The sequence below is a fragment of the Aptenodytes patagonicus genome, chromosome 11 (genome assembly GCF_965638725.1).
Source record: "Aptenodytes patagonicus chromosome 11, bAptPat1.pri.cur, whole genome shotgun sequence".
Lineage (NCBI taxonomy): Eukaryota > Metazoa > Chordata > Aves > Sphenisciformes > Spheniscidae > Aptenodytes > Aptenodytes patagonicus.
In genome coordinates this window covers 10547447-10560044 of record NC_134959.1, presented here as the reverse complement: position 1 = coordinate 10560044, position 12598 = coordinate 10547447, and the positions used below count along the sequence as shown (strand labels likewise).

At 36.9% G+C, this 12598-nt stretch overlaps 1 protein-coding gene across 1 annotated transcript in view; it reads left to right on the top strand.

Moving 5' to 3' along the window:
* Positions 1 to 1042, top strand: part of CMTM4 (CKLF like MARVEL transmembrane domain containing 4) — a 32264-nt gene extending 31222 nt beyond the window's left edge. Inside the window, exon 4 of the mRNA XM_076349110.1 lies at positions 662 to 1042. Coding sequence (XP_076205225.1) covers positions 662 to 835 — 174 coding nt within the window. The 3' untranslated portion in view covers positions 836 to 1042. The remainder of the gene's footprint in view (positions 1 to 661) is intronic.
* The last annotated feature ends 11556 nt before the right edge of the window (positions 1043 to 12598 follow it).

Sequence of the window (12598 nt, the reverse complement as noted above, 5' to 3'; positions counted from 1 at the left end):
ACTGCTCTATATTGCAAGCCTACGGAAAAGAGAGAGACAAAAATTCACAAGAAATTGGAGCTGCTTACACATAATTTGCTGAATTCTTCTTGCTCGCTACAGATCATTTTTGTTCTGTGGAGTCAGTATAGTAGTACTTCAAGATTTTAAATCTGGAACAGTAAGGTCAAGCAAATTGATTTTGTGCTTGAGTTAGCAACCCCTCCCCCCCTGCCCCCCCAACCTGGACACTGAAAATCACACAACAGTTCTGCAGAAGCATATAGGAAGAACTGCGAATTAGCTCCTTCTCCAGGCTGATGGTCTGGACTGGTCATCTGTCCTCTTGTCATTCACTCGCTATTACGTGCACCCTGAGGAATGAACTGTTGGATGTAGAGCTGTTTTCTTCCTTACAAGAGGTTCTTCTATTGAAGTTGCATTGCAGGATTTAATTGTCATGTTTGTAGACAGGAACTTTGTTTTCTGGGATCATTGATCTTAGTTGCTTTTGCAGATTCTCTAGTTCATTGAAGAAGAAAAACAACATCAATTTTACAGGCCATGATGATTTGTCAGTGCAAATGAAGTAGAAAACTAAGTTTCTGAGGAATTTGTTGTGAAACTACTATTGTTCTTGTTTTCAAAAATTGTCTTTGACAATTCTTTCTACTTCTTGTAGATATTTGGTTTCTTGGCAATGGCAGTGTATGCTGTGAACACATATTTAGCTATTAAAAAGTGGCGAATGAACAGCAGACAACAAAGTAGTCGGCAGACCAGTGATTACATACGTGCTCGGACAGAATCCAGAGAAGTAGATCATCGCCCTGAGATTCAGCGTCTGGATGCATGAAAGCAACATTCAAATGGGACTGCAAAGGGAAAAGAAGTGCTTAACTCCCTCATGGAATAAAGGGTTTTTTCTTTATTTAAGGAAGAAAAGGAAGATCAGACGGTGGCAAAGAATGCCCAGCCCTGCATATGTGCAGAGATGCATTGAGTCAGAAGCTGTTGTCATGAAGGCAGTAAATGTTGGTCATTCAAAAGCAAGATCCATTTAAGACGTCCACATATATATACATATATTATATATCTTATATAATATAATATATATATATGTTTTGCAGTATGTTACTGTTTTGGATTAGCTGCACAGTACTTTATTTCCCTCTCCCAAGTGCAAGCTCTGAATATACATGTTCTGCCACTGTTTCTTCATCTATCGTAAACACTAAGACCAGCACTACATTGCTTGGTTAATATAAGAAAGAAATCCACCAAAAGTAAATTTAATACACGCAAAAAGGAAGTGAGGGGCAAATAGCAATAACTTTAGCCATGTATCGTGTCCAGCAAACTCTCTGTATCCATCCTCATGCAGCCTCGGCCGTGCAGCTCAATTCTCATCCGCAAGATCTCCTGCAGTTTTACTATTGGTGCACTTACATAGGTGAAATGGACAACTGTTCTGCATTTTTTGGTTGATGGATATAGTGTTGAGATAGTTACCCTATGGGTGACTCTGAAATTGCCATATTCAGTTCATGCATGGCCTTGGCCAGATCTGAACTTGTGCAAAATTAGCATGTTTACTGAATGGTCACCATAATGCATCAAGTGCAAGTATGTGGTTTTCTGCTAATGTTGGGATACATTCTTTTTTTCATTCCGAAATGGGAAAAGAAATACGCTTGGGAGGCAGAGTGGAGAAAAGGGGGTTGAGGGGCACAGTAGAGAAAGAAGGGGTTGTCATCCAATAGACTTCCATTCCAGTCATGGCTTTTTTTTCTGTTTTTTGTTGGGGTTTTTTTTGTTTGGTTGGTTTTTTTTAAGGTTCAACCTTTCTGAGAAGCCTTGGGTAAGGAAGAACTAGGAAAAAATTACAATGTGCTTATAAAGTGTTTCTAAGGTTGCAATATTGTGATTCATGTAAGAGAAATATTTTCCTTTCTGGAGGGTTGTTTCTTCTAAAATTAAAACTGTTGGTAGTAGGTAAAACTGATTTTTTTTTTTTTTTTTTTAATTTTTAATTGGGTGTTTCTGCAATTTTTTTTCCTACTAACTGAAGTTTTCTTATTTTAATTGTACTTCCAGTGAAGAGAGGATATTTTCTCTACTCAGAACTTGAATTCTGCAGTAATCAGTTAGACAATATCATAATGTTATTAGGAAGATGTCCCTTGATATTTTTCTGGTTTTTTGATTGGTGTTTTTAACTATGTAATCCATTATTTCGCATATGCATGCCTGCATATTACATGAAGAAAATGTGTAGGGGAGAAGATCTCTAGAGCTGAATTCCTTTCTGGTGTAAGCCAATGAAATCTTTGAAATTAGCGCAACTGTATGCCATGTATGCCTGAATTTATCTCACATTTGACTTGAACGCTTTTTGCATTGTGTTCTTATGTAGCTGTATTCTTAAGTGGCTGAATGCAGTTAACTGGAGTCTTAAGAACAAATGGCAATATGTTGCAACAGGTCACTTTTAAATATGAAAAACAGGTTATACCAAACAGAAGATCAATAGGGGCTTTTTTAATACTGGAGGGAACTGGGATAGTGACAGGTGTGAACCTAACGCTGCAATGTTTGAATCAAGCAACAGAGAATTATTTTGACGTGTGAAAAACCGGTGACAAAACTGATGTATTTTTTATTTTCAATTTACTGATGTCTACAGTGCATTTCACCTTAGTGGCTAAAATGGAGATTAAAATTCAGAAAGAGTTACTAATGAGGTTAAAGAAAACTTGCATTTTCATAATGAGTAATGATTTACCAGTTACTAGTAACATTTTATGGTGCTTCATTGAAAGTTAATGCCAAAGGGAACACCAGTTTAAAAAAAATCGAACCATATAAGCCAACCTCTATTGTTGGGTTTAGAACACAGACATTTTATTGAGGTGGTGTCTCACCAGGATTACTGTGTGTCTCATGAAAAGTAAATGACAGTTCCATGTTCAGTGTGATATGAAATAACAAAGTTTATTATCGCCAGTACAGTTACAGCTCTGCTGTTTTTCAGCACTCTGCCTAGTATTGGCAAAGTTTGCAAGGAGAGTTTGTGGATATTGTCAGTTATTAAAAGAGCCTTTTTAAAAGTAGCGCAAGCGTATCTAGACTGGAATTGTAAACTGGCATTAAAGCAGTTTGTATAAAATTGTTTAAAAACAAACAAACCAAAACCACACCAAAAAACCAAAATCAACCCCCCCTACTCAAATACAGAATATTGTCCTCCAGAACATCCATGCTTTTAGAGTGGAACCCTCATCTGAAATCAAGAAATAGAAGTTAGGTGATGCATAGCAAAGGCTTTTCATTAGGAATGTATCCTAATCCTATCCACTGAAATGGTGTGTACGTAAGAGAACGCCCCGTTCCTCTCTTGTACTCCCTGTGCCGATTCTGTTTTTTCAGAGGTGTGGGAGGTCTCGTGCGTCTGTAAGTTTATGAATTTGGTATCTTTCAAATCCTTACACCTTTCCTTACCTAGAAACAGGATAACTTCACCAAGCTTTTTCTGGAGTGAGATCATGAAAAGCTTTTGTTATAGCTGGAATGACAAATGCAGAATGATGCAGTTACACTTCTAATACAGTGTAATACTTCATCACGTAGTATAGTATACCTGAATGACCTTGAGTGCTTTTACATGTGAAATAAGTTTTCTTGAGCTGAGAACAGTATGCCATTATTTATTACTTACATCATGACTTGAGCTTATCACAGCTTTCAGGGTAGAATTCAGAGAGAATATTAATTTAAAAAATACTATCTGATACACTTTGTAAAACAGAAAAACAAATGTAAATTTGTAATTTCCTTATTTTGGGGACCAAAGATGATTTTAGTATTGTACAGTATATACTTTCTAAAAATCTAAGTTAAGCATTTATTACTCTACAGAGACATTATTTACTATTTGGATTATATAGAAGGGAAATAAAGTAGCTGTGAGACACAACTAAATTTGAAACATTAACATCTGTTTATATGATACATACACAGTTGATTCCCCCCACCTTAATTTTACACGGTGTATTGAAGAGGTGGTAATATTTTAAGACTGTTACCCAAGCTGCAGTCATCATAACAAAAGCTCTGAAGGAAGAAAATAGGGTAGAAAGTTTAAATTTTTTTTTTTTTTTTTTTTTGAAACTTGCTTAAATTGCTTCTCCCAGCCAGTTAGTCTTGCTTGTAATTGCTGATCACATAGGGATAATTTCTTTTAGTCCTTGAGAGTCCTGTTTAGCTCCATAAAGGGACTCAAAACCCACTGTAAATAAAACTAAATTAAAGCTAAACAGTTGAACCTTGCAGGAACGGGATGCATGAAACTGTAATGGTTCTGATTAGTCCTCTTTCGTCAAACTAAGCCCTCAGATATGCAATCTCCATGTATTTCTGCATGTAGAAATGATGGTAAACTTTGAAACTGTACACAGACATCAAAAGATTAATTAAAGCATAAGATATAATTGGAGCAACAGCATAATAACTGTTGTATAGTGTTGTAAGAATATATGTTTTCCTCTTAATGCTATGTATGCTCAGTTTTGTCAGCCTTAGTTCAAGTTTATCATACATTCCTGTAATGATGTGCAAACTGCCTACAATAGAAGTTTCTAAAACCATAATTAAGAACTGATTTGACAGTTTCATCGCTTCTTAGTAAAGCTGATTCCTTCTTACTCTCCACTTGTTCCTTTCATTTCATATATTCATGCCTCATCTATCTTACGTTTTAATATTTAATTTTTGTTAAGCCTTCTTCATTGATCTGTATAGTGTCTGCTTCAATATAAGGAAGATAAGAATACGGTGTCCAACGTCCTTTTGCTTGAGATGGTACTCTTCCCTTTTATGTTAGCTTATGATGCTTGGGCTGAATGTGCCGGGGGAAATTTTATTCTTTCCCCTAGGACTTCAGAAGCTAGCTGGTATACTGCATGTGTTCCTGTGTAAGCTTTCTGGTAGGAGCCATATGCATAGAGGTTGAGAGGATTAGAGATTCATCTACCTCTGCGTTTTTTGAGAGACAAGGTACTGACTCTAGAGATTTGATGCCTATATTTCAGTCTGTGCTATTCATCATGGGCTTTGTATTCAGAAGCATGGCATCAGCAATAAGCTGTGCCTTGGAAGCAGCTTCTCATCTTTTGCTTATAAGGTGTCTCTTACATGTGAATTTAAATAAAATCAGTAATGTGGGATGCTTCTTCATAGGCTTTGTCACGTGTGTTTCACTGTGCATCTCATGATATGCTCTATAATTGTTTTGTGTGTTTGTATTTCATTGTTGATTCTAGAAAGAAGAGGGAAAAACTGGGGAAAGTTTCCAATCTTCCCTAAGATAATCTTATTTTACACCCACCCCACCCCCCACCCCCCCCGAATTATTTTGTACCGTAAGATGATTGCCCCTTCCTAACACAGCAGACTTACTGGTTCTTAAAGTGCTGTGGAACAAGCAGGAGAATTGATCTGGTACAAGCTGCATGTGGACTGTTATGAGTGGATTAACCACTAGTTTTCCATGAACTTTAAGGTCCCTAAACAAATTTGGTATTTGTCACCTTTGTGCTATTTTGGGGATGTGCAGGCACAGCAAATGCTTATCTCATATGTGGTTTTATTAATGCAACCCTTTTCCCCCCCCATCTTCCTCAGTCCTTGTTCTATATCTGTTATTTTCTTGTCTCATGACAACTTTGTAAACATTCCTATTTGTTCTCTTTTGTGAAAACAAAACAAACAACCCAACAACCCAAAATAAGTAAGAATAATGTTTTTAGGGCATAATTAAAAAACCCCCAAACTTAATAGCAATTCAAATAGTGTAGAAGAGAATATCCTCTCTCCTGCTCAGATGAGATACTGAACAGCTTTGTACATGAAAATCAAAGCATAAACAACAGGTCTTACGCTGAAAGCTCTGGAGCCAAACATCTTCAGCAGGTATTTAGGATAAATAAAAAGGCACAATCTGATCATGAATTTGAGATGTGATAAAGGGCGAGAAGGAGAGAGAAACCCAAACTTGATGCTTAATAACCCAGTGCTTTCAAAATTATATGTGAACATTAATAATCCCCAACTGCAGAAGGAAGGATTGCTTCCGCACTTTATAGCGGAGGAGAGACACACACCTTGAACCAGTAGTAAAAGTAGGTGTAAAAAAGTGTTTGCTCCTAACGCTGGGGCCGTGCTGGCTGTGTAATACCGTTGGAGAGATTCTACACCGACGTTGTTAATGGTGCATCTTAAAACCTGAGGTATGTTGACAAATAGGTGTGATTATCAAATAACTTCTGCTCAGGTGAAGTGTGGTGCTTGGTTCACAGAGACCTGCAGGACGTAGATGCTTGCATCAGAAGGGCTCTATGTATCTAGAAAAAAGGATAGTTTCAGACTAATTTCTGCTCAGTCCCACTGAAATGAATAAAGCTGTCACATAGCATTTCTGAAAATCGGGTACTTAGTTCCTGTTGTTTATAGCACAAAATAATGGATTGTTTGGATGGCCAACAAAGCTCAAAAAGACTGTGAGATAGAGATGTGTATGTGAATATTAATGGCAACAAAAGTAATAATTTAGAAATGAAACTGAAGTAGGTACAAAAACCAGCAGAATATTTGAAAACAGTTTGTAGAAATTATGCCATATTCCTCTCCTTATTTTAACAGAGGGAGTTGGTTAAAAATGAATTTATACAAATATTCAGGAAATCTCTGAATGCCACTTTAGAGTTTTTCCTGGTATATTGTTTTCCCTGTTAGCCACTTGGCCACCTGGATAGATCTGTTTGACAGAGTCAGAGCAGTGCTGTCCAACCTGAAAGGGTTCCTTTGTTGTTTTGGTCTTATTTTTGCGTTGTCTTTTTAAAATCTGTCTATAATTTAACCATTTGTATTCTAAAATAATCTTTTAAAAAATCTGCTTACACTGTGATTTATGATAGCCTTTAATTTAGAGTATACAACACAATCTAATTTTCTTTTGGGATATGCAGCTTTCAAAAGTGTTCTTATATATGCCCAGAAATGAAAGTTGTCTATTTATCATGAAAATGTGATTAGATAAAGTTACCTATCCAGAATCCCAGTGCAACTCTTTCAAATGTGCTGGATGGATGAGTTAGTGAAATTGCCTTTTAATCTCTATGGGTTAATAAATATTTTTTTATAACTAGCCACAGATATTCCTTTTTAAATTATACTTGGCAAACAGAAGATATTTAATTTTATATACAATATACATAGTTACCTTGATTGACATATTTATAACATAGAGCTTTGTGTTTACTAGGAAGGTTTTATCTGTATACCATGGACTAAATGGGTAAAATTTTAAAAAGCCAGTTAGCATATATGGAAGGATATGGAAACTATCTTCATTAATTCAGAATGAGAACATAGGAGCATTTCAAAAAGCAATAGCCAGATCATATTAATGGAGTATCTGGGTGTTTTCTTATTTTTTGATTGGGGCTGGTCCCTACAGCTACTTTAATAACATCTGGATGTGAGCAACAGAATGAAGTATGACCATCTGCCTCTTTTGACTGTCACGGACTATTGTCTAGAATATGGGAAATTTCAGGGTATTGTATTTGTTTTGCTTTGGACAAATGTCTCAATAGACATATTTAATTAAAACCTTCACGTGTTTGAAAGAAAATACCCTCTCTTAACTAGGCTGATTTATCACCTTTGGTAACCTTTTAATCCCAAGTATTACTGTCTAAATATTTTTAGTAATGTTACATTTATCCTGATGTCTACAGGTTAAAGTGGTTCTGGCTAAGCACCCTTTTATTACAACAATCGCTACCTTCATTTTTCTACTGTTTATACTTTAATCTTGAATGTTTACCGGTTTCTACTTGTTGGGTATTGTGGAGGGAGAGTGTATCTTAGCACTACAGTTCATCCAGCTTTAACTCATACATCACAGTTCTGGAGTAAGAAAATATTTTGATTTATATATTGTGGCCAATTTATTGCATTTTTAAATGATTTCTATACTTAAGACACAACATTTATGACATAATATAACAAATGACTTAGCTAATCATTATATCTGTCTAGACTTACTCTCTTTTGTGTTAGTGTCATTTTGAAACTATTTGTATATGTTGAAGTTTGTAAGGGTTCAGGAACCCACAATAAATAGTAAAGTATGTATTTATTTCTCATTATAATGCTCAATTTTGATTTGGAAGTTGACACTTTGTATGTCTTTTCACAGAATTGTAGACCGAAAAACTGCTTCACCTAGTGTGCCTTCCATGTGTCGTATAAACACGTGTCATTCACAAAAATAGAGATGTAAATTTATTAAACCAGTAAACACTATTTTTGTAATGTGAGTCACTAATGCATCTCTGGCTTCATTGTGCTTTGTTTCCACTAATACCAGTTTTATGGCTACTATAGTCATTGCTTTCCCTTCGTGCACTAAATAGTAAATCGTGGTATCATGGCAAATCAAAAGATTGTGTAACTTTTGCTCTGCTCTGCCTTCAGCCGCTACCTGGAAGATGGAGATCAAGCAGATTGCTGATGTGAGCTAGAAGGTACTCCAAATTTCTTTCCTTGAGACTTGTGTAAAGAGATGCTCAGTGTGGGATACCTGTATCCTCAGTGCTGATTCTGAGTCCTCTAGAAAAACATAGCAGGCGTAACTCTAACCATTCTGATTCTAGCTCATAATTTATGATTTATGGTGTCTGAGGAAGGAGCATCCAGGCCTGACTGATAGACTTTATCCCTTGGGGATATAGGTCCTATACTGACAGATTTGTAATTGTGAACAGCTCAGAAGTATTAGTTGAAATAGTGGGTTAGAATTCCATCTCGGACTGAGCAAAGGGGATGCAATTTTCCTTTTATCATATGAGCACAAGTCTGCTGTGTAATACCCTTGGTATTTTGCTTTTGAAGTAAGAAAAATTGTCATGTTTTGCCAAGGAAAAATCTTACAAGCATACTCTATGTGTGAATGCAGAACCTGACTCTGTTGTCCTTACTCAGGCAAAATTCCCCATTGACTTAGGGGACTGCAGATCAGGTACCCATTTATCACCAAATCCTGATCAAGGATTTGAAGAATATCGTAAGTTAGCAAATGTTCATATAGAGACAATTTACAGCCTTGAAGCAATTTCACATTATTTTGGCAAGTGTTCTTGAAGTTCTCTGCACTTGAGGCCAGCTGATAAAATAGATGCTTTCTGCAGTGGTACCTACCAGCTGTGATCACTGTCCCTTCAGTATCAGCAGCTGTAACTTACATGTGTAAGCGTAGCATCTTCCAGCTCTGTATGTGCAAATTGTGCTGTTAATGCTTGACCAGTTTCAAAGGCAAGAAAACATAACCTCCAACTTGTTTTTACACCAGTAATGATTTTTTCAATATGTTGTGTGCTTCTTTTCTGTTGGTTTTTATGCTGAACAAAAAAACACAAGCTGAAAAATTGTAAAGTCTTGCAATCCAGAAAGCAGTCTTGTTTTTAAAATCCATACTGTTATAGCATAATTTAAATGGTGTATTTATCAGTTTTAAATGTCATTTTGCTTTTCTAGTCTTTCATATATGGGCACAATACTTCCTGTAAATTTTTTTTATTTAGTTGTCTTTCTGTCTTTTTTTCTTTCTGATATTTGAAGATTTGAGCTCTGTGGATTTTCATGCTACTCTTCTGATCATGTCTTCATAGTAGTAAAAGTCTGTATTTTTGTATGTAGGGAAAATGGTAGTTTTCTAACACTTGATCAATATAGTATGGAATCATTTGTGAAGGACTTCCTGTTTAATAAATGGACATATTAAAGTACTAAAACATTGTCTTCATCTGTAAAGGCGACATATAAACTCGGTATACCAAGTGTTGCGGTTAATTAGTTGATAATCCAGTAAGTGCACTTGCTAAGTGCACTTCTATGCAAGTCAATGGCATAGGGGTTAAACATCAAACAAACCAACCCTGTCTGAGTTTTTTGTGACTGTGTCTCTGACAAGACAAACTTCATAGATGCAGGAGTTAATGAAAAACCATGTATAAGCAGTCCTTGATGAGAGGTTATATGTAGCAGAAAGCACATGGAACTGCTTTATTGCTGAAGTGGTTGTGGTGGAATTGCTCTTGCGGAGGTTTCTCCATCTGGTATGCTGTAATGGGCTGAAATGCTATATCTTGTGGTTTGCAGCATTGCGTTCTGGACTGAAAAGGAATTTTGGGGCTGAAATGAGTGAGTGGGTGGGTAATGCTCTGCCACCTCATGGGCTGTAGGTTGCAAGTCCTACCTTGATGCAGTGGGGACTTTTGGTATCCGGGCGCTTTAGGTGCGAGGTGAAAGCACTGAGTTAACAGGGTAAGAACTGGGGAAACGCACGGATTGTTGAATGAGTATTGTGGAAAGATTTGGGAATATCGATGATGCTTTTAAAACACTGCTTAGGGATAATGTGCGTGTGGGGAGGTGGACAAAGGTGGTGGTATGATTGAGCTTCTACAGAAGGATTCACTAAGGAGAGTCATGCTTGTACAACTCTTCCGCTAGAAGATGGGCCAGTTCATTTTGCCCGTGTGGGGTTGTCAGCCGTGGTAAATTCCAGTCTGTTGTGGTGTTGCATCCATTGGACCTGCTTAGAGATCAGGCCTTAATGAAATTGATGCTCTTTAAGAAAGCAAAGTGCTGGACTTAACAACATCAGCAGCAATATGGCATTCTCCATGGTGTTCCTTGATCAGAGAAGCTTTGTCAGCTGTTGAATTAAAAAAAAATTATTCTGTCTAACTTTTAAATACTGAATCATCCTTCAGTCTCCTGGGAAGACTATAATTGATTTCTTATTTAATAGATCAGGCAACAAAATGTGATGGACAGCATCACAAATATATAAAATAAAAGCACAGGTATTACTTGGCCAAAATTAACATTGGAATCACTGTTTTCTTTTTCAAGGAAATAGATTGAAAAATGGATTTTTAAAAAAAAATTTAAAAAATACGCTTACATTTTCTGGGTAGCATTGTTTTACCTTCGGACCTAGAAGTTTTACAAAACATTCAGAGTACTGTGAATCCTTCCAGTAAAGGAGGAATCTGTGTTGCAGTGAGGGTGTCTTGATACAGTCCTGTTTACTTAGAAGAAAATCAAGAGATGGTGTCTCCATCCTGACTTTTAAACCAATACTCCATGCAAAAAGGTGTCAAGTATCCTGTAACAAGATTCACATTCTCAGTGCTTTATCTAAATTTATTCTGCTTCCTTGATGTATTCTCTCTTTCTCCATGCTCAGAAAAGGATTAAAGGATGGTTAGGTGGAGCTTCTTCATGCATGTGTAAAAATACAAGGTGATAGGTATCTTGCATTTGCTCTTCGGGGGCAGTTTGTATCCTGGTCTTTGGAATGAAGCCACTTCATTTTGTTGTTTTTAATCTCTCACGAGGTTGGTTACAAGCTGCCTGCTATGAGGTTTAGCTCAGCCTAGTAGCAGTATGTATGTTTTTTCATTTATGCATTTTAGAAGTACAGGTGTCGGAAACATGCACTGTTAGTGTTTGGTTAAAAGTACATGCTCACTTAATGATACAGGCTGCTGGTCTCTTAGCAGGGGAAGATGCAGCTATAAAATTCAGGCTTAGAAATTTGCACAATGAACACTTACCAGAAGCATAATGAATGAAAAACATCTGCTTGCTATGCAGAGCATTAAATTGTCTTCTGCTTTCCAACACGCTAGGCTGGTGGAAGCATTCTTCTCAAATACCACATAGGCTGAGATACACCACTTTTCACTTAGTATCTTGGGAATTACTTCGTCAGTTGGAAATTTGAGACTTAACGGAACTTTGAACAGTATCAGGTGAAAAGCAAAATTAAGTGGAGTAGGGGACAAAGTGTTAAAAGGACAGTTGAGCCTCTTATCTCAGAGAGAATCTAAAAACGCTGCTTGGAAAGGTCTTTTGCATTCCTTAACATCACCTGTCCAAAAATCACCACGCAAGACTGAACAAATCTTCCACAGTTAAGTATAAAAGCTTTTTGGTAGCAGAAAGAGGGAGAGAGACCTTCAAACAGTGTGAGAACTGTATGAAGTCATTCATCTGTGATGCCAGCTGATTGTTTTTCTTTCCTGTTAGTGGCTTTGATTCACAGTGTTGATATTCTAAGACTTCTTGCATTGTTTCTACATAGATTTGTTCCACACTTCATATTGGAAACGCTCATCGCTCCCTAGGTTTGTCTACTGCTGAGTGCTGTTCAACAAGCACAGGAATCCAAAATGGAAATAGTTGTGCTCTAGTTGTAATGAAGGCATGTATTAGCCTGTGCAGGTTTTGGAAACGGCTTCTGTTTGGAACAAGAATGTTTTGTGATCGAAAAGAGATGTTTGATTATGACACTGCTGGTACACCGGAATAAGAACTTCAATAAGGCCTCCATGCTGCAGGTGTAACACTATGCTTGTGTCACGAATCCTGAATTGCAGAGAAACCAGTGCTCCCACTATTTTGATCTTGTCAGTTGAGGAAAAATAAGCAAGCAAACAAATAAAAAAGCCAAAACCCAAGCAGACTTTTCCTCTGCCCTACA